The following is a 22,081-nucleotide window of genomic DNA, read 5'->3' on the forward strand; positions in this document are numbered from 1 at the left end:
TCATGCAAACACTGTGTCCATATTTTCGAACAAAGTTCATTATTTATTGTTCTTTGATTTAATATGGAAGACACAGCGGTTGCATTTCCATGGTGCAGAATATTTCATTATTAATCACTCGGCTCATCTGGAACGATTACAACAGAGCCGTCAGTTCTGGGATCATATCTCTAATGAATAAATGAATGAACCTGTCTCTTTCTTCCACATTTCTTCCTCACTCTTGCTATCTCTATCTGCAGGTGGAATCAACTAGACCTGGCTATTGTGCTTTTATCTGTGATGGGCATCACTCTGGAGGAGATCGAGATTAATGCCTCGCTTCCTATCAACCCCACCATTATTCGGATCATGCGGGTGTTACGGATCGCCCGTGGTCAGTCTCCTGCTGAAATCCTGTTCTGTTACTGTGACCTCGTGCAAAATTTGTAGGATCTCCCATGAATTATGTTGTACGAAATGCTTGTATACAACGGCTATCCATGTCGACTTTTCCAAACAGCTGGCTATGAATTATGAAACGTTTGCAGGTTTGAAGTTATTTAGGAAGTATGCTATTTGTTACCTAGAATTTTAATTAGCATTGCCTTCCTTCCTTATTTCCTGTCCTTATTTCTTCATTCCTTTACTTATTTCTTCTTTCCTTTCCTTGTTTTTTTCTCTTCCATTCCTCCCCTTCTTTCTCCTTCCCTTCCTTCTTTTCCTTTATGCCCTTAATATCCCTCCTTTCTTTTCTCTTTGTCTCTTTTTGTATCTCCTTTTCACCTCATCTGTCTCTTCCACTGAGCGCACAGACGTCAGAGAGGACCTTAGAGAAACCCAGCTGTAATTATGGCCAGACGATAGGTACAAGGGCACAATAGCACAAGACGCTGGTGTTGAACAGGTCTTTTTTTCTTTGTGAAAGCTGACTGCTGCCTGTCTGTAACACAGGGGAGCGTTTGTAGAGGAAGCGCGTAGGTGCTCAGAGGGCAGCTTTGTGGGTTATGATGTTCCTAAGGAGGTCTCTGATGGTAATTAATGGCCTTTACAGACGTCCACTAAGGGCTTAGACTGGGCTCGTCTGCACCCACATCCTTTCGCAGATTCAGATTCTGACACTTGGTATTTTACTTTCTGCTGCAATTGGGACCACTGGGACCTCCATTAAAAATGGCTCTGAATAGCTATTATACAGTATATATATTGCACTTTTTTCACTTTGATTCTTTCCTCTATTCATAGTGCTGAAACTGTTGAAGATGGCCACTGGGATGCGTGCTTTGCTAGACACAGTAGTTCAGGCTTTACCTCAGGTAAATGAATCTTTTTTAAGTTAACCTTTTTTTTTTTTTAAATTTTAAATGCAGTCACAAAAAATGAAAGTCCTCTTTCCTGAAGACTTTCCTCTGGTGGAAAACGTACTGTTCCAAAGTGCTTGACACTGGAGATCCCTTCCATAAATGTAAAAATAAACGTTTCCTTACAGAACGCTTCACTATATCAACAATTATATGTTTTTCTTTGTTAAATAACAACACATTTTGCAATGTTTATTACTATACTTAGATCCTGTGAAGCACCCTCCATACAAAATGAATAAGTTGTTACTATAGAAACCATAAAATAGAGCAAGTGCATTAATATAACCCAGTGATTTGATTTATTTTGATTTGGATCTCATGACTACTGTGAGAGCCTTGCAGTTATAGAAGTTAAATCAACAGCGCCTGATCAATCAGATTCGAGAATCCAACAGCACTGTGGTGTAATATACTGATGATTGGAATAATAGAATCATATCACTTTCCTGTCATAGACAAATGCTGCTATACACTGTCTCTTGAGCCTACACTATCCTTCACCAGTCGCATGCTCTTACCATAACACAAGGACAATTTAGAACTGAAGAGAGAGAGGTTAATTGTGGAGATCAATCACTTTCTGGCACCCCGTGTGAGGAACGTCAGAAAGGACCAATTTCTAAAATGCCATGCACATCTTTGACCTCCATTAAACATGATCTGGCATCTAGTACGCCAAAAGTAAACTTAATTTACCTTCTAAAGTAAAGTGGATTTTCAGCGGGTCTCTTAGTTGAGAAAGTTCTATAAACTTGCAGTAATATTTTTGTAGCAAGTACAGCACACCCACACAAAGCTTATTGCTTATGCATCAGTGTAAACTTCTGAAAGCTAATTAGCTGATCTTATATTCCTGAGATATTCTCCTCTGTCTAGCTTATTTGAAGAAACGTAAATGTAACTTATCTATCCTCTTGTTTAGATCACATTTTGATCTGCTTTTCTTTTGCACATACTTTTGCATATTCTCTCAGATAATGCAAGCGATTAGGGGCCAGACATTTTCCTAAAAAGCTTCACCAGAGCCCATAACTCTTGCACATGTGACTAGCCAGCACTGCCATTGCTCTGCTCCGTTAACCAAGCATATATCCAACTGTTAAATTAAAATGTTGCAGTATATGAATAAGATTTTCTGAATTATAGTAATCATCAGAGTGATCAAAAATGAATACACAGGCCTACAGAGGACTGTGATTTTCAAGCACAAAATAAATGGCTCTTTTGACCAATTTGCTTTAATTATTATTGTAATTTCTACCTAAAATTAAAAACAATATAATACATGGCATAAATCTTTTAGCATGTAGCACCTCCAGTGTGATTTACCAGCCTGAAAGTGATACTGAGAATGGAGATTACATGTGTTAATTAATACAACCAAAGGACAGGTATTAGATTTGGGGTTGTCTTTATTTGTATATGATGCCGCTTCATTATTCTTTTCAAAAGACTTGCAAGACACCAAGTAATTAGTACTTTTTATTGAAAATCTTTAAATATTAAATCAGTCAAAGTGATATATTTTGTAAAAGTATCTTATCCTAGTTTGATGAGGTTGGTTTGCTGATCTCCAGGCCGGTTCTGTGTATGTACACATGGTTTCTTAGGGGGTTTCTGTTCTTATGAATATTACATATATTTCTACAATTGTGTATTGCCCTTTTTAGGGGGAAAAACACATATTTGTTTGCTTACTTATTCAGAGGAGTCATTATTTGCTGACATCTTGTTTATTCTAAATGTCAATGTAACACTGACTTCAGCTCTTGTGATTACTATAATTACCTAATGGCATGCTGAATGACTGTGCTTTGCAGGTGGGGAATCTGGGGCTGCTGTTTATGTTGCTGTTCTTCATCTATGCTGCTCTGGGTGTAGAGCTATTTGGAGAACTGGGTAAATGGTATTCTTATTATAAATGACAGATGTCAAACCTGTTGGCCCTACAGCCCGTGACAGTTTTAGAGTATTAGAGTAACTGAAGTTATCAATATAATCCATAGTGAAAGTGTTGAGGTCTGTTGGTGACTGTACTTTCTGGAAATGACCCTGTATTGCAGCATTGTATTTTACTTTTTTGTATTTATACAGACATATTCATTCTACAGTGTACAAGAATTTAATTAAATAAAAATAACTAATTAAATTGCATCCATCTTACAGACTTTGGTTTTGCAAAGAAAAAAAAAAAAAAAAAGCTCTTAGTCTTTATTTATAACCTCTATTTGTTCTATCCCTGATCTTAGTGTGCAATGCAGATTACCCATGTGAGGGGATGAGTCGGCACGCCACCTTTGAGAACTTCGGCATGGCCTTCCTGACACTCTTCCAGGTCTCAACTGGTGACAACTGGAATGGGATCATGAAGGTGAATTAAATATTTTTTTTCATTATTATTATTATTATTATTATTATTAGTAGTAGTAGTAGTAGTAGTATTTATTTATTTATTTATTTGCATAATGTTATTTCATCCTGTATGTCATTTCTTTATGTTCAGAACAAAGTTTATTTATATCAGTCTGTAGAGTAGGCCTTCATAACTAAACTGTTTCTGATACTATTTTTTTCTCGCAGGACACTTTACGCGAGTGCCCACCAGGCGATACCTACTCCTGCAATGGCAGTCTGCAGTTCATCTCCCCCATGTACTTTGTGAGTTTTGTGCTGACGGCCCAGTTTGTACTCATCAACGTGGTAGTTGCCGTGCTAATGAAGCACCTGGACGACTCAAACAAAGAGGCACAGGAAGAGGCGGAGATGGATGCCGAAATCGAGCTGGAGCTAGCACAGGGAGGGCTCTGCTGCCTGGGTGGACTGGCAGCTGCTGCTGGGCCTGGCATCGGGGTGGGAACTGGAGGTGGAGGAGGAGGAGGAGGTGGAGGAGGTGGAGGTGGAGGAGAGAGGCCAAGTCTTGAGTGTGGAAGCAGACAGGCAGCTATGGTGGGGGCTCATGTGCACGCCAGCCAAAGCGGGTATACACCTCCAAGTGGAGGGCATGAATCACACAACCACAGGAAGCTCTACTCACCTGCACAGGTAGGCCAGTCATTACTGCTATATGCATCCCTGCTGCTCAACCCACACAAATAATGATAATGAATGAAACTATTATCACATGATATATTGCACATTATACCACAGTGCCATTGAATTCTTAATTCTAAATAGAGACAAGGTGTTGATAAATTTTCTATTACAGCAGCTCTTACAGTATTGCTTGTTGCAAGGTTACTCACAGGTTTATATTAGTGCGCTCTTTCTAATGCAGTAGAGTTTATATAGTAACAACTAATTCACAGGGACTTGTATGGTGGACACTTCACATAATCTAATCTAAACCTCATAATAAAAAAGATTTATATATATATAGATATTAGAAATTTTGAAATAAAAATGTAAAGTCAATAATATGGTGAAGTATGGACACATTTATTTAACATTAATGGAATGAGTCTTTAGTGTCATCATCTTGTAATAGATGTCTTTGAATGGTCAGAACAGACATCCCCAAATTTAATACTTGTCCTTTGGTTGTATCAATTTGAATTAAATGAACACCAAAGAAACTAATAATAGGAAGAGCAGAATAGCAGAGTAATTGCATGCATTACTACCTGCATCTGCCTCAACATTAATTGACTGCTTAGTCAACTAGTTATCTACAAAATCTGAACACAAGTGGTCACTGAAGATGCATTTAAGACAAATGAAAATGACAGAAACATCTATTTGCCTTTACTGTGCACTTGGGATTGGATAATTTGAATTGGATGTTAATACCAAATCTGAATGACATCTTTGAAATTATGGTTTCTAAAGCTATAGTTTGACCGGGTGACATAAACATCTGAACATCTCAGCCTCTGACTCTTTGCCTACAGCCCTCTCAGCATCTGATACTTACTGTACACTTTTCTGGCTGCAAGCTTCAGAATTTTGAATGTCGCAATTTATTTGGTTATCCATGTACACTTTTGTACATGGATAACCAAATGATGGTTAATAATAACCAATAACCATAACAATAACCAAAATAATAACCAAGTCATGGATAACCAAATAAATTGCAACATTCAAAATGCTGAAGCTTGTGGCCAGAAAAGTGTACAGTGAGCTTTTTGGGGAAAGATCAGTGTGGTCCAAGAATTTTGTTTGAAACAATTAATGGTATGTAAACATGATTGACTAGTTGCAAACTGTTCCTGTGAAAGTAGTCAGTTCTTAGACACGTTTATTGACAATAAGTACTATATTCATCTAGATCTGGCTTGCAAGACTAAGATAAACCAAAATTTCAGAACCTTGATCCTTATGACATAATCCCCTTAGATATTTTTCTTTTTTTGTCTGAAATTAGCCTCAAGCAAAGCTATTATCCTTTTTTTAAAATAATTATTTTGTTAAAAATGTATTTTTGACATTTGATTGACACCCTGCAACTCAGTGTAGTTATGTAATTGTGTTAATAGGATGAGAAACCCTCAACTGCTCAGTTGTATAAATGAGTTAAATGTAAGTCGCTCTGGATAAGGTCATCTGCCAAATACCATAAATGTAAATGTAAATGTAAAGCAAAGCAATTCTGGGACTGACTCATAATGTGGATTCAGCAAGCAGGTAGATTAGAACAGCACATCTGATGATGAAAGAGAGTAGCAGGGACACTCTGTACCAGATACTGACAGCAAGAACATGAAGTAATGCTGTTTCCATTCTCTGGAACATCCCCATCCCGATTCCCCATCCCACCACCACCCCAAACTACCCCACCCACTCTGAACGTACCTCTTCTTACCTCTTCTATGTATGAGTCCCTGGTGTTTGTGTGTGTTTGTTTTGGACCTTAGCTAGATAGTTGTCTTGACTCGCTACTTGCTCTATTAATAGCTCTGTGCTAAGAATAGCACAGCCCAGCCTCTTGCAACAGCACCTGTGGACTGCAGTGATTGCGAAATTTAAAATGCATCACCAACAAGACCAATCTCCTCACTCAATCAACACAGGGCCATGATTGCGGTCGGCTTCTATTTATAAAGGCAATCTGGTAGAAGCAGACAAAAGGTGTGGAAGATGAAGCAAGTGAAAGAGCATCATTTAAATGAATAATGTTGCAAAGATAGGGTGGAAAACAAGCATTGTGTTAATCTGTGTTAATTGTGAGAAAGAGTCTGAGATTTGGGCATATGCTTAGATCAAGACTGATAATCTAATCTGGTTATTGTAGATTTGTACAAAGAAGAACTACTGTAATCATAAAGAATGCCTTATGCTCAGTACTCTTACTCACAATATGCAGGGATAAATTGTGATCACAGTGACTTTGACTGTGGCATGGTAGTTGGTGCCAGACAGGCTGGATTGAGTATGTTAGAATCTGCTGATCTCCTGGGATTTTCATGCAGAAGAGTCTCTCAAGTTACACAGAATGGTGCAAAGACAATGGTAGAAATGCTTTGTTGATGAGAGAGGTCAGAGGAGATTGGCCAGATTGGTTTGGCCTGACAGTAAGGCCAATGTAACTCAAATAACCACTCTTTGCAACCATGGTGAGCATCTCAGACCACACAACACTTCAGACCTTAAGGCATATGGGCTACAACAGCAGAAGAGACATAGGCTTTTCAAAACTGAACAGTTGAAGATTGGAAAAGGACCAGGTAATGTTTTTCCATGCTGAAAGTCACTGAGAGCCCCATTTGATGTTAACATTAACTGAAGCTCTTGCCAAGTAGCTGTATGGTTTATGGTATGATTGAACTGCTGCCACATGACTGGCTGATGGGATAATTGCATGAATGAGCAGCTGTACAGGTGTTCCTATTAAAGTGGTGAAACATAACCTATGAAACATAATGAGACTATTAATGCATTGTCATTCTTTAGATTGTGCACCTAATTACAGTGTTAATCAATGCTATCTAATAAAGCACTAAACCATTCTTTTTAAAAGTAGCTTTACCAGCCATGGTATGGTTCCAGATTGAAGACTTAGTCTGTCATTGCCAGCACAGCATAATTAGTGGGTTGGACTGAGCATGAGAAGTAGAACATATACAGAGCCTCAGAGAGAGAAAGAGAGAGAGAGAGAACAGAAAGAAAGGCTGTCTCTCTCTGTGGCTCTGCAACCCAGCATCATAACCAGCTGTTCCTAAATGAATTGTGGGTGTTTGTTTTATAGCCATTAAAGTTTAATACTTGCTTAATGAGTTTTTTATCATAAAACTGGGAACAAAAACTACCTGCCAGCTTTGAAAGTAAAGAAATTATGCAGTTTTCAACTATATAACTTTTGCTTAATCACTGCTGTTTATGTTACTGTTGCGGAGCTTGTCTAATGGAGGGTTTGCAGACCAGATGTATGATGAAGTGAACAGACAGATTGCAGGTTTTGGTTCTACAGTATTATATAAAACCAATATGGCATACCAACTCAGGTAGCTGAATGGTCAGGTGATCAGCAAACATTAAACTAGACATACATTAAACAAGCCTAAATCAGTAAACAGGAAGCAGGCTATGGTCAAAAGACTAATCAAGACAAGTAGTTAATGATTTGGAATCATTACGGACACCATTCTGGAGCAGGACTTTACAAAATGTGTTTGGCAGTCTGGCTTCTTTAAAGGGAGTCATCTGATTGCAATCGTTACTAATCAGGTGACTAAGCAGGTATAGGTGCTTGACTGGAGGTCATATGATGAGGCCACATGCTGAAGATCATTGGAGTTCAACCACATCTGCTTTGGGAGTTGCAGATACAGGCATGACAGTACACATGAGAAAGAACTTTCAGAATATACTTGAAAAATTTTGACAAAGGAGCTATTTTTCAATCATGGATGAGTGTTCCTAAGTGGCTCGTATTTTGCTGCCTCAGACATAGTTTTGATATCTGCAAGAAAAATGCCAGATCAATTTGAATGTTAGTGCAGATTACTTAACTCTAAACAGTTATGCTCAGAGATGTGCCCTGTGTTCGGCGAAACGGTTGTCATAAACACCCCAACATTTCCAAGCAGGATTGCAAGTACTAGCACAAAATCATGTAGGGTGATTTTGCCCTGTTAAAATGTCAAGACAAAGAAAAAATGTATTGGCTGTACAGTGATTTGTTTTTTTTTAAATGTTCTTAGCATTAGCCTGAGACATTAGATATTTATATATACCACATCAGTGCAATTACTGTGTTCATACTGAGAAACGCTGTGGACGATGTGCGGCTGCAGTTGCCACGAGCAGCTTCGTACTCAGGACTCCATCAGTGGACAGTGGATAGATTTTAACCAGCCGGACTTCTTGCAAATACTGTGATGAATTTATTGGTTGCACAATTGCACTATTTGTCCATATAGTACACAATAGAAGGGATTTATTTATAATCGCACTATCCGTTGCACCCAGATGAGGATGGGTTCCCTTTTGAGCCTGGTTCCTCTCAAGGTTTCTTCCTCATATCATCTCAGGGAGTTTTTCCTTGCCACCGTCGCCACTGGCTTGCTCATTAGGGATAAATTCACAGTGATAAATTCAAATATTTACAATATATTTTTGTGAATCCATTTATTTCTGTAAAGCTGCTTTGTGACAATGTCCATTGTTAAAGCGCTATACAAATAAAATTGAATTGAATGTGCAGGAACTGCAAAAAAGATGCAAAGAATGCTGGATACTTTTTACTCTCACAGGCTGGTCTTATAGCAGAAGGGACAGAACTATCAAAGGCTGGCATAGTTTCACATTGTCAAACTGGCCAATGCACCAAGTAAGAATTTGAAAAAATGGACCAGGTCAGTTTTATCTGATGGCAAAGTTAAATCCCACACTGTACCTTGAGCCTTTCAAGCCCTGAAACCTTTCAGGACACATCAAAAGCAAAGATCACATTGTCTTCTGTGTGTCTTAAAAGGTGGCAGGTCTGGTCGAGTCAAACTTGTGACTTGAAGGGCTCTAGGTACAGTGCTGGATTTACCCATGTCACCAGATAGGACAGATCTGATCCATAAAATCTAATGTGGGCAGCTGTAGGAATCTATATGAAACAGCACAGTAGTATAGTGACGTGATGGAATTTAGGAAGACCTAAGAGACATCGGAGAGCTGCATTGTGAATCAGTTGTAAGAACTTACTGGCATGTGTGGGAGGACTAGTCAGGAGTTGTAGCACTAGTCAAGTCTTGTAGCACTACTCAGGTCTTGAGACAACAAAGAGTAGCAAAAGAAATCTGCATTACTAAGTGAGACTTGTGCTTTGGCAAAGCTCATCTTGACCCCTTCCCATGGCTTAAAATGCATCCAAGATGGAAGACATGCATCAAGACCCTTCTCATACATTAAATGGGTCTAGGATGCATCAAGAGCCTTCCTAGACCCTGATCTATCTGTACTAGCAGGAGTATGTGTTTTTGATGGAGACTACAAAGTACTTCTCTACAGAAGGGAATCTGCCAAAAGCTGTAAAAATAAATAGAATTCTAAGAAGTATAGCTGATCATCTCACATTATGTCAAGGCTTTGTGCAGTTTTGGAAGGAATGATCCTTAGAGAAAATTCTCTAAGGAGACGGCAGGAACAAGGCAGGGGCATGCATCAAATGCATTCATGTTTCTTTTTGAAGTGTTCTCACAAAAATACACATATTAGACACCTGAGTACATGGTATGTGTTGTAGAAGTATTGTCCAAGCACAGCTCAGAACCCCAAGAATAGTGTCTATTGTGTGGTACCCAACCAAATATTGTCCAGGCACAGCTCAGAACCTGAAAGATGTGCTACAAGTTGGCAGATTCCAGGTATGGTGTGTTGATGTCTAAGCAGCATGGGGTGGATTGGGTGATAGGTGAGTTCTGTCGAGAATGAGTATATATGGCGCTATAAAGGGTATATAAGGGGTAAGTGGGGGTCTAAGGCCAGAGAGGCAAGTGTTGGCTGATAAACAACGCCAGTGACGGTGTGTCTGATGTGGCAGATCAATGACCTCTCTGCTGCTTTTCACCTGACGGGTTCCAGGATTGTTGGACGTGCATGATCATGCATGACTGGCTAGGAATACGGCTCACTGAACACCAGCAAAAATAGAGTCTCTGCCTCCATCACCTCACAGTGAACAAAGAGCCTGTCAGCCTGTGTGGAAAAGATGGAAACAGAGATCATTTGGGTTTATTCTTTATGCTTTTATCTCTCTTTTCCCCAATCATGCATCAGAAATGAGCTATTCAGTCAGTCATAATCATGTCTCTCACTCAAAGATATTTGCACAAAAACACATTGTTGAAAAAGAAACTGTTTCATGCAGGCTTGCTTACTTTCTAAGGCACACTGCATTGACCCCTGGGTAAAATAATCATAGACTGGCAGTCCAATTAACTAGATTGCTTCGAATATCTTAAGTGGTAGTGGTCTTATTAATAACACGCAGGGGAGGGCCCGGAAGGCTTGCTGCACTCACCATTTAATCAGCAACCTACATTTTAATGGTGACACATAATTAATAGGACATGTGAAGGGTTTTCTAATAGATCTCTGTGCCAGCAAGAAATGCTACTTAAGAACTGCAAAATTCTGATTAAACGCTTCTACTACACGCCACGAGAGAAATAGAGGAAATAGCATGCATGTATAAGGGAAGGCTATAGAGGTAGTGAGCTCCACTTTGTGCAGTAATCTGAGCTGAGAGGCACTTTGTATATAATGTGTAATAAATGGGAAGTCACCAGAGGATGGTGTCATATTCATAAATGTTCATAATCTTCACTGCTAATGGAAGCCACCTAGCAAACATGAGCTAACATAACAGGATTTCTGAAAAGATATTCACATAAATGTTCATAATTAACAATAACTTGTGTTGGCTTATAATACTGCTCCTTTGTGAATCTTTTAGTAAAGTTGTGTGTAAATGTTTTCATAAAATTCCCACCAAGTTTTGGGAATGTTGAATTTCTTCTTCATATTCATATTGATAAATGCAAGTTACTTGTAAATCGCATTCATGGCACAGCTGATTCAAAGTTAGTGATGCCCACAATCTCCTAAAGCTCACAGAGAACTGAAAACGACAAAATTATGATTTTTTTCTTTGTCAAATTATGACTAAATTGTGAAAGAGCGCGTCAGAAGTGCAGCGTGCGCTAAATCTTCCAGCAACGCAGCTCAGCCACTGCGGTGTCAGCTACCACTACCAGATACACACTAACTCTTCTGGATTCTTATTTGTTTTCATTTATGAATTTGTTTTGAATTGCTTTTTTACCATGAAATGAAAATTGTGTGTGCAATTAAAATGAATATGCAATTTTAACCTGTCAATGTAATCCACATTCATTACAAACTAACTGGATTTTCATGAACACATTTCATTCATGTCCCTGCGAATGATTTACGAATAAATCCATTCATATCCAGCTTGATAAATGAGGCCCGTTCTCTGCATATGAAACCATATGCACATATATTGTAAATGCCAACAGCCTCCTGCTTTCTATGTAAAACATTAGACATATATGTGAACCCAAACACATTCCCACAATCACATCTGTGGCCTTCAATGGTTATGAAATCAGAGCTGCTCTAATTTTCATGTATGGTCTCAAATATGTGGCTTCTGTGACCTGCAAACAAGCAAAGCCTCTAATAACACACAAAACAGATGATAATGTCATCATGTGTGTTTGTGTGCAGGAGAACCTGTGGCTGGACAGTGTCTCTCTGCTGATTAAGGACTCTCTGGAGGGAGAGATGCAGATGATTGATAACCTGTCAGGATCTGTGTTTCATCACTACTCGTCCCCTGCGGTGTGCAGAGGTTGCAGGTGCCAGCCTACAGAGGTAACACACATACACACACTCAGCATACCACATACAGTGGAAGAACCTTTCATCTTATTTACATATTAACTTGAGTGTGTGTGAATCACCACTGTTCAATCGCAGTATTTAGAGTTGAGTTAAGCGAGCGTAGTCAGGATTTAATTACCTGCAGGCTTACATGCTATTTAGACAGTTACACAGGATTTACCTGTGAATCTAACCTTGAGCTTAAGCCTATTTTTTTTCTGCATGGTATCAGCTCAATCATGGAAGTCAAGTCCTGAGTCCAGTGCCACTCTCTGACAGTTTGCTGTAACCAAAATGTGTCATGCTGAAATGCACATTTTCCTATACACTTAAAAAATGATGGCTTGACATTTAAGGCTGATATTAAATACATAAATATGACACTGCTAATGAATTAATTATTTAGTATTTCCCTTTAAAGTTCACAGAGGAGATCAGAGCAGACAGAGACATTGCTTATCTCAAAGACTGAATTATTTATGGATAAAGTTATAAAAGAACATAAAGTGAGCTATAACTGTTGCAGATGAGGGCTTAGTCAGCTTATCTTTTAAACCATGGACACGCTTTCTTTACAGGAGAGCGCATCAAATGAACAAAAAACACTGCCATTATTTTATTAATTTGAAAATTCAAAGTAGTGAATTATACGCGTGATAAAATAGCCTACATCTCACACCCACATTATGATTTCATGACCCCAGTTTAGTATCTTGTTGCTTGTTGTGCACACAACTGTCAGTGTGTAAAATAAAAAAAAAAAAAAAAGAACTGCAAAATATATAATGTGCTGGATCAAGTGCTATTTTATAAGCTGCCAGATAATGAAGGTGGAAGACATTTAGTTAACTTAAACAAATGATTAATGTGATAATTATAACTAATATTCTATGACTCTAATTCTTTTATGTTATTGATTAGCATCAATCATGTCCCATGAACAAGTATAAAACTCATAGAGAATTGTAAACTACAAATTATTATTATTATTACTATGGGAATTGGTTACAGTCCAGTAATAACAGCTCTGAGACTCCAGATTCAGTGCTGTTAGATCACATGGCACATTGATTTTTCTTTCTCCAGACAGCTTATTTCCTGTGTGCAGAAGAAAAAAAGTCCCTTTTAGCAGAATGTACTAGATTCTGCTTCCTTTGCACCTAAGCTGTAGGACAAAAGCTTAAGTGACAGCATTACCTGTGTCAATCAGTTCATCTCTGCTCAAGCCTATATTTTTGGGTGCCTCAGTCCATTTCAGATCAATCTTCTGCACTTATTGGATTCAGCAGAGTGACCAGACAGCCTTATATTCGGAAGATTTCCTTGGGTCCCCCAAAGGGGGCAGGCTGATATTACGTTAGTGGGAGTACAGGTTCTTGGAAATTGAAATGCCATGAGCCGTATCTTCGCTGCACTTCAATTCCCACTCCACTTTAGTCATCTACTCAGAGCTTCCTGCTCAAGGAACTGCGGATACCAATTTCTAAACATATACACTATTTTATCAGCCTAGATCACACAGGTGCATGAAAAATGCAAATAGGTGCAACATATGGGTAATTAGCATATTTTCTCACTTCTCCTAGAGCCACATATTAAAGGAAGTGGCATGATTTACAGTACCCACGTCTCTGAGTCTGTGCACACATTTGTATAATGCTACATTACAACAGAAAAAGTGTAGCCTCCAAACATCTTCACTACTTTCCTTAAGTTTGTAGGTATTTGCAAATATATATATATATATATAAGCTGCAATATATGTGAGTGTAATAAACAAGAAATGGTCCAAAATGAACACAGGTGAGATAAAACAACAGCAGGGATCTGCACATGTAGGAATATGATGTGTCATAAAAAAAGAACAGGAAATTGGAATCAGCCAATCATAGGCAAGAGGCAGGAATGACATCTGTTGTGCAAAAGATAGTGAGATTTGGAAGCATGTGCTATACTTGTAGCATCAAGGTAGCTAAATTTAAACATAGCTACATACCAAATGCAATTTTTTTTTTTTTTGCAAAAGTCAAAAAGGTGTATGTTTTCTTGTTCTGGTTGTTAAACCTACTACGAATAAAAAAGTAATAGCCTGGACATGAAATCTGCTTGGCATCTGGGCTACTGATTTTTCCACCCCTACTCCCACATACAACACTTCGACCTAACAAAAAATCAACTAGGATTATAACATATAGTAGAGGAAAACTGGTAAGTTCAGAAGGCAGTCAAAATGTAGACAAGCTCTTCCTTCCCCCAGAGGGCAGTTCTAATTTCAGGGCCGGAAATTTTTTTAAAAAAAATAGAAGAAGCGTGAAACTAAGAATCTAGCTAGATTGCCTGCATGGCATTATTTTGTTTTACATTTTTCTCTAGGTATCTTTGAAACTATGTGATTATACTAGGTGTAAAAACACTTTTAAACATTACGATCGTCATTTTTAAAAGAAAAAAATGGTATCATTTATATGTAGTAAACATAAAACAAACAGGGAAGCGAAATAAAGTTACAGTTCTGGCAGATTTCAAAATCCCAGTGTAAGCCAAACATAAACCAGAATGCAATACTTCTAATATGGAAATTTATGGATCGTTCTTTCAGATCCTGTTTACTTTTCCTCTTTAAATGCAACCATAATTGACTTGACTTGACTTGTACATGTTTCACTGCTGTACTTTGGTATATGCTTCAGTAAAACCTATTGTTAGTATAGAAAGGTGTGTATGTGAAAGAGAGCTGTCAGATTTATATACATATATAAATCTATATCAGTATATGACTTCCCTTTCTGTGCCTTATACATGTTCTTATTTCCAAAGATCCGATTGGCTGAGGTGGAGCAGGCCTCTCTGATGTCAGAGCAGCTCTCGGACAAGTCGTCATCTCCAGCACTTCCTGATGACCTCAGTCTTGATGACCACAGTGTGTACCAGCTAGTTGTCAGGGACATCAAGGTATATAGACACAGACACACTCAGGTGTATGAAGAGCTAGATCTAGCAAGCAAACAAACAAACAAACAAACAAACAAATAAATGAATGAATAAATAAAATATTATATACAAATAAATTAAATGAATAAACCATAAAAGTTCACTGACAAATTAATTAATCAATCATTAAAAAAATTATGTGTATAAATTTAATTTTAAAAATATGTAAATAAATTTAAAAATAAACAAAGTCAAACATAAATTTATGTGTAATAAATATCACATAAATAAATACGATATTTATAGGACCATTTTCTGACTCTTTCCTTAATCATTGATTTTTATATAATTATATACATATTTTTTCCTTAATCAGTAATATATATTATTAAACTACCTTTACTTAGGAAGCTGTCACTCAAAACACAATGTTATTTATTTATTTATTTATTTATTTAGCTTTTATGTTTGGCAAATTGGTCCCTCTTTACATCTGTCCAGCAGCATCCTCTCAAGGCCTCAAGGGATACCACTTTGGACTCTAATTATCCTATTTCTTAATTGCCTAAGTAATCTTAATTTACATGCTTTAGTACCTGATGAGCTAATCAATGCATGTTTAATTACCTAATTATCTAATCAGTGTTCTCGCATTGGTCTATTATTCGAGCTTTTGGGCACATCAGCCAGGTGGTGATGCTGATTGTCACATTTCCTCAGCCTCGCTCTGCTGATTTTCCTTTTACTGAATCACTGCTAATTTAATATCCGCTGCATAAAAAGAAGAATCTGATGGGTCCAGTAGCAAACATAACTGTTTATTTTTCCTTAAATCATTATTGATTTGTCAAAATGTTGAATTGCTGAATTGAAACACACTAGGTGTAGAATTTCCATCCAAAGTGTCAGTTGCAACAGGAAGGTCTTTAAAAATACATTAGAGGTTCATTTCCACTGCAATACAAGAACGATAGTGCTCAAATGCTGATGTATTAGTGTCAGGCGAACAGGCACAGAATAGTGATATAGTCTTTTGTAAAACAGTGTTTAATTCGCCATAAGCTGCCTTCAGGCAACCCCAAAGGCTCATAGCTGATATGCAGATTAGCATATGGCTCAATCTTTACCCAATGCTAATGAGGTTATGATATAGCTATGTCGTGACCCGTGGTTAACTAAGCATGTAAATAAAGAGTTTAAAATTGTAATGACAATAACTATCCAGGAAAATTAAGATGCCTAACCTTTCAGTCTAGCAATTCTGAATGCTAATTTTGTCTCATGATAGCATACATGCTACCACATCTCTGCTCTATTTTCAGGAGGAGAGAGGGAGCAGTACATCTCATAGCTTAGAAGAGCTTCAGGCCACACCAGCGGAATGCAGCGGGTCTCATCCCAAGAGTCGAGCTTTCAGCATGGGGAGTGAGAGCGGGGACACACTTCCTAATTCAGGCCTTCAGAAGCAGAATGAATCAGCATGTCATCAACATGTGCCATCTCATAGTCCAGGTTAGCAGCAACCTCTAACAGAAATAAGTCTTTGGTCATGGTTCCACAAAGAAACTTATTTACAAAACATGTCTTTTAAAAATGCAGACAAATGTAGTGTGTATGTAGTCAGGGAATAGGCACAATGGAAATGGCTACAGATTGAATAATTTCCTTTATCACTTGTAAATATAGCAAGAAGAGAAGTTAAAACAAAGAACAATTGGAAAAACAATAGTGATCAATGACTGGTTGGTGGGAACAATGGTGATCAGTGATTGGTCGGTGGGAACAATGGTGATCAGTGATTGGTCGGTTGGAAACAATGGTGATTCAGTGATTGGTTGGTGGAATAATGGCGATCAGTGATTGTAGGGATCAATGGTGATCAGTGATTGTTTGTAGGGATCAATGGTGATCAGCGATTGGTCACTGGGAAAAAATGGTGATAAGTGATTGGTTGGTGGGAACAATGATGACCAGTGATTGCTCGTTGGGAACTACAGTAATCAGTGATCAGTCATCATCAGAGAACAAAAGTGATCAGTGATTCATTGTTGGGAATGTCAGCTCGCACAAGCATAACTCAGTCAGCTTTTACACATTTGAGGTGAGTTGACCAAACCTGCTTTTAACTCATATAACCAGCAGCTGTAAAGTCAGCTGGAGAGCCACAGCGAGTGTAGGAAAGTTACGAACATCTGCTCAAAAACTCTCTAGATGTGTCACTAGGTACTTTTTTTTTTAAAATAAAGTCACTCAAGGGGTCCTAAAAAGTCACCAACAAAGTGACTATGTTGGCACCACTGGCTGGAAATGTGGAGATCTATCATCTATCAGAGTTTAGATCCAAATTTAATAATACCTCTGTTCACAGACCTTCATAAATTTAAAGAAGTCACAAAGTTGGCAGCATTTGCTGGAATTTTGGAGATATACAATCTATCAGAGTTTAGATCCAAATTTAATAACACCTCTAGCCATAGCCCTTCAAAAATACCATGATTAACTGAATCTGGACTAACTTAGGCTTCCAGGAGCAAATTTGGATATCACTGGTGCACACTAAGTGCTGACTAATCCGAGACACCCATGATGTCCATTACTGTGCCAGTCTGGTCTGACTTAAATAGGCCCGTGACAATATGTGATTGGTCTATTTTGGCTTGGTTTGTCTCTTAAATATGCAGATGTCTAATTTTGGCCCATATTAAGATTGAATACTAATGTAATAGTTGTCTCTGTATTTCTGAAATCTAGACATCCCATTGACATCAACAAAAATGTCCTTTATTCACTTTTAAACACCTTTGTACTGACTTGGAGGACCCATTTCCAGTGCCACTTAGTTCCTATGAATGAATGACATTCTGTGCAAGTTTGTGCTTCAAACATTGTGGCAACACTTTGGGGAAGAACCACATATGGGTGTGATGGTCAGGTGTCCAAAAACTTTTGGCCATATAGTGTATGTGGGTATTAACTTCCGGGTAGTAACACATCACACCAATCCATTGTTGATTATTTTCCAATAACAGCATATCTCAAAGTGCTTTATTGCTTTTATACCACAGCAATTTTTCAACACTAGCAATTAGTATTCATTAAAGAATGACACATCATAATTTTTATACATTTATAGTTACATTTAAGTTAGTTCCTGTTATCACGTACAATACAGCATTCCCTCACATTCACTTGAAAGTAATAAAACTAAAAGTAAAAATACAGCTTATTACTAAGAAACTGCAAAGTCATCTGTCCTGAAAGCTGTTCCCATGTCAGAAATTTTCAAGCTACAGCTTTACTATAGAGCGTTAGAATTTACTGACGCTGGAGGATCCTTAATCCTGTCCTAAATAAATAAACATCACTTTCTCTTTGGATTTGAAAATGAGTCATTTCTAAGAAAACACACACACACACACACACCACCCTAACATCTTTTGAACGGAAAGCTAAACTATGCTACTGTATATATTTCTTATATATGCATGCCATGATTGAATATGAAAAATGGGAATGTTTTATGGGCTTAACTACTTTAATTGCGGAACTCACTCACTCAAATTTTTTGAGCGTGTTTATTTACAACGCTGCCAAGTGGGAGCTTTCAGAAAATTCCACATTTCTACCTGTTGACTTTGAGTTCAGTGAAGACGTAAAGGCTTTTTTCAAGTCTGCAGCTTGTAATTAACATTAATTAATTCTGGCATGATGTGAATGCACTAGTGTGTATTGTTTTACTGATAATCTTGTGAAGTGTTAGAAATTAACTTAAGACTGATGCTTATTTTTCAGGAGAGGTGATTAGTTATGCATAAAGGCATGGCATTAAATATTCTTACACTCACATAATGAGTGTAAGAATAGAGGCACAGTTGACATAATAGCAGCTTAAATTAGAGCGAATTTCTAGTCAATGAGTGGGATAAACCTCATTTATAACTGTCAGGATGGCCATTTCTGTAGCAAAGCTGTATAAATGGGTAATTAATGAGAAAGTCATGATGTGCTGATAAGGTCGTCAATGATTCAGGATGATTTCCACTTGCAGCTCAGAATGCAGACTCACCGATGGCTGTTCGTTAGTGTCGCTCAGCTGGGGAGCCATTAGCTTTTAGCTCTACTCACTGTATGTGTGTGTGTGTGTGTGTGGTGACTCACTGACTGTGTTTGATGTTACCCTGACTGTATGGAGTGTGTCACACTATCTGATGTGTCACTGGCTGTGTTTTGTGTCACTGACTGCAAATGACGTGTGTGTTATGACCAAGTGGGTTGTGTCGCATACTCTGTGTGATAACACACTGACAGTCTCTGAGTGTGTGTGTGTATACATGTGTATGTGTATGTGTGTGTGTGCGTGTGTGTGGTCTCACGTACCTTGTTTACCATCTGTCTGTGGCATTTCATGTCTTATCCGTTAATATTTTTAACGGATAGAAAGAGCTGCCCACATGTTTGTCATGCCCGACCCTGCATGACTAGCTAGGTTGCTAAGCAATCAGTCATAAAGAAAATATTCTGCTAATTTAGATAAATCTAGAATTTGGCTTGTTAGTTAGCTAATATTTAATAAGCCTGTTGGAATGCATGCTGAGTCCAGAAAACCTAAGTAACTAGATAACTTAATGACGCAATTTACAATACTTAATTAGTTAGCGAAATCAACAAGCTAATTTACAATAATTAGTTAGCGAAATCAATAAGCTAATTTACAATACTTAATTAGTTAGCAAAATCAACAAGCTAATTTACAATACTTAATTAGTTAGTGAAATCAACAAGCTAATTTACAATAATTAGTTAGCGAAATCAATAAGCTAATTTACAATACTTAATTAGTTAGCAAAATCTACAAGCTAATTTACAATACTTAATTAGTTAGCGAAATCAACAAGCTAATTTACAAAATTGATCTAGCTGCCTAATAAAACTAGCTAAATTACTAAACTTAAGCTAATTTATCAAAGTTAACTTGGCTTACTTTCTTAGATTTGATGGTAAATTTTAAAGGCTGCTCTTTTCTTTTATGTATGAAGCAAATAAGACATTTCATACTACATGAATTGGTAACTCCATCAAAATAAGCAAAATCTTACTAAGAAAAATAATATTTAAAAAAATATGGCATTTGAGATTTGTAATGAGTCCTTTGAAGGTCAAAATGAAAACATATGGAGTAAAAAGTATGATTTTTTCTCTTGGAAATCTACTTGAGTATGAGTATAAATATTCAGTAAAATACAAATCTTCCAAAACAGTATTTACTGTAAATAATGTAAGAAAGTACAATTACTTAAGTATTTTTTTCCTATACACAGCTAGGTGAGGCTACTTGATCAAAAAGACCAAAAAAGTAAACATCTTTCCAAAATATACAAATGTATCACACATTCAGCTAGAAAATTGTCTCTCCAAATGAGCCTAAACTAGTTATCTTGCTATATAACATACAAATATTTACATATATTTACAAATTTCAAAGTTCAATTAAACATTTCAATTAAACTACGGTCCAGGTCCAGCTGCTTGTCTGTGTTTACATGGCCTCCTGTCAGTCTTTTTAACTCCGCCCACATCTCATTCTGTTTATCACACAATCACTGCAGTCCCTCACAGTTGAGACAATATCTTCTTAAAAGCTTGTCATCATTAAACATTAAGTCGAATGAACTGCACAGCAGCAGCCACTTACGATTGGGATTAGTGTCTTAGTGACATCTTGTCGTCTTTACTACAACTTAAGTTTTCAGATTTTTCAGCACTGCTTTGTGACAAAAAAAAAATTGCAGTCTGTTAGGACAAACATCCTTTTTTTTTTAGTTTCAGTTAAATCTGCCAGTTAGAGAGCTACTTTTATGAATACAACTCCAGATGTAGTTCTCCGTGTTTTACCTATCTGAGTTTTGTGTAGCCCTGATGGACAGGTCAAGCTCATGAGAAGGAGAGGACAGGAAGTAGACAAGGACCAGAAGAAAAGTTAAATATATGAAGAACCAAAAAGAGCTGGGCGTTTTGTTATTAATACAACCCCAGGTGTATTTCTCTGCAGAAAATAAACAAAATTTTATCTTAAAAAAAGGCTGCTAAAAATAATTGAATATCAATTTAAATCAATTATTGAGGTTGCTTAAATTTCATTTATATGAATTTAAAACCCCTCATTTATATGTGCTTTTGATCATCTTGGTTCCTGTGTGATAAATCTGTGCATGCAATGGTAGAAGGTATACTAATATGACAATAAGTCAATATCGAAATGTAGCAATAGTAATATAAAGCAATTATTATGATGCATTGAAAACGATGATATTGGGCTGTACACAGATCAAGCTGGAAATTTTTTATGCCCTTTTCATGCTTTTCCATGTGCTGCCTTGTTGAACGCCCCTGCAGCAGATGGTGAACGAGGAGGCAGTAGCAGCAGAAGGGACAGGAGGACGCCCTCTCCTCTCTTTCATCTCCCTGCAGAGTTCTTCCACCCAGCCACAGCTGTGCCACAAGGAAACCTAGCCTCGGGTATGGCGCGGACAGGGCGAGCAGGCACCAGGCTTACTTCGCCAGCCTCATGGGCATCACTTCGGTCACCCGGAGCCAACAGCAGGGTCATGGGCTCACAGGTACAAGCTTTTTCAGATTAGGATGTCTAAATTTGACTCTTTGGGGCCATAACTCTCTTACACTATATGGCTAAAAGAATGCAGACACCTGACCATCACACCCATCTGTGCTTGCTGAAAGTCCCATTCCAGATTTACTTTCTCCTTTGCTGTTATAATAACCTCCACTCTTCTGGGAAGGCTTTCCACTAGATTTTGGAGCATGGCTGTGTGGATTTGTCCATTCAGCCACAAGGGCATTAGTGAGATCATGCACTGATGTTTGGCCAGAAGGCCTGGCACATCGTTGTCGTTCCAATTCATCCCAAAGGTAATTAGTGAAGTCGAGGTCATGGTTCTGTGTAGGCCATT

At 37.8% G+C, this 22,081-nt stretch overlaps 1 protein-coding gene across 1 annotated transcript in view; it reads left to right on the forward strand.

The window, feature by feature from the left end:
• Nucleotides 1–22,081, forward strand: part of cacna1ia (calcium voltage-gated channel subunit alpha1 Ia) — a 116,309-nt gene that overhangs the window by 90,757 nt on the left and 3,471 nt on the right. Inside the window, exons 26-34 of the mRNA XM_034300618.2 lie at nt 243–376; nt 1,225–1,295; nt 3,164–3,242; nt 3,593–3,714; nt 3,924–4,385; nt 12,027–12,173; nt 15,000–15,134; nt 16,436–16,625; nt 21,507–21,730. Of these exons, the coding sequence (XP_034156509.2) occupies nt 243–376; nt 1,225–1,295; nt 3,164–3,242; nt 3,593–3,714; nt 3,924–4,385; nt 12,027–12,173; nt 15,000–15,134; nt 16,436–16,625; nt 21,507–21,730 (1,564 nt within the window). The remainder of the gene's footprint in view (nt 1–242; nt 377–1,224; nt 1,296–3,163; nt 3,243–3,592; nt 3,715–3,923; nt 4,386–12,026; nt 12,174–14,999; nt 15,135–16,435; nt 16,626–21,506; nt 21,731–22,081) is intronic.

This window comes from Pangasianodon hypophthalmus, chromosome 2 (assembly GCF_027358585.1).
Source record: "Pangasianodon hypophthalmus isolate fPanHyp1 chromosome 2, fPanHyp1.pri, whole genome shotgun sequence".
Lineage (NCBI taxonomy): Eukaryota > Metazoa > Chordata > Actinopteri > Siluriformes > Pangasiidae > Pangasianodon > Pangasianodon hypophthalmus.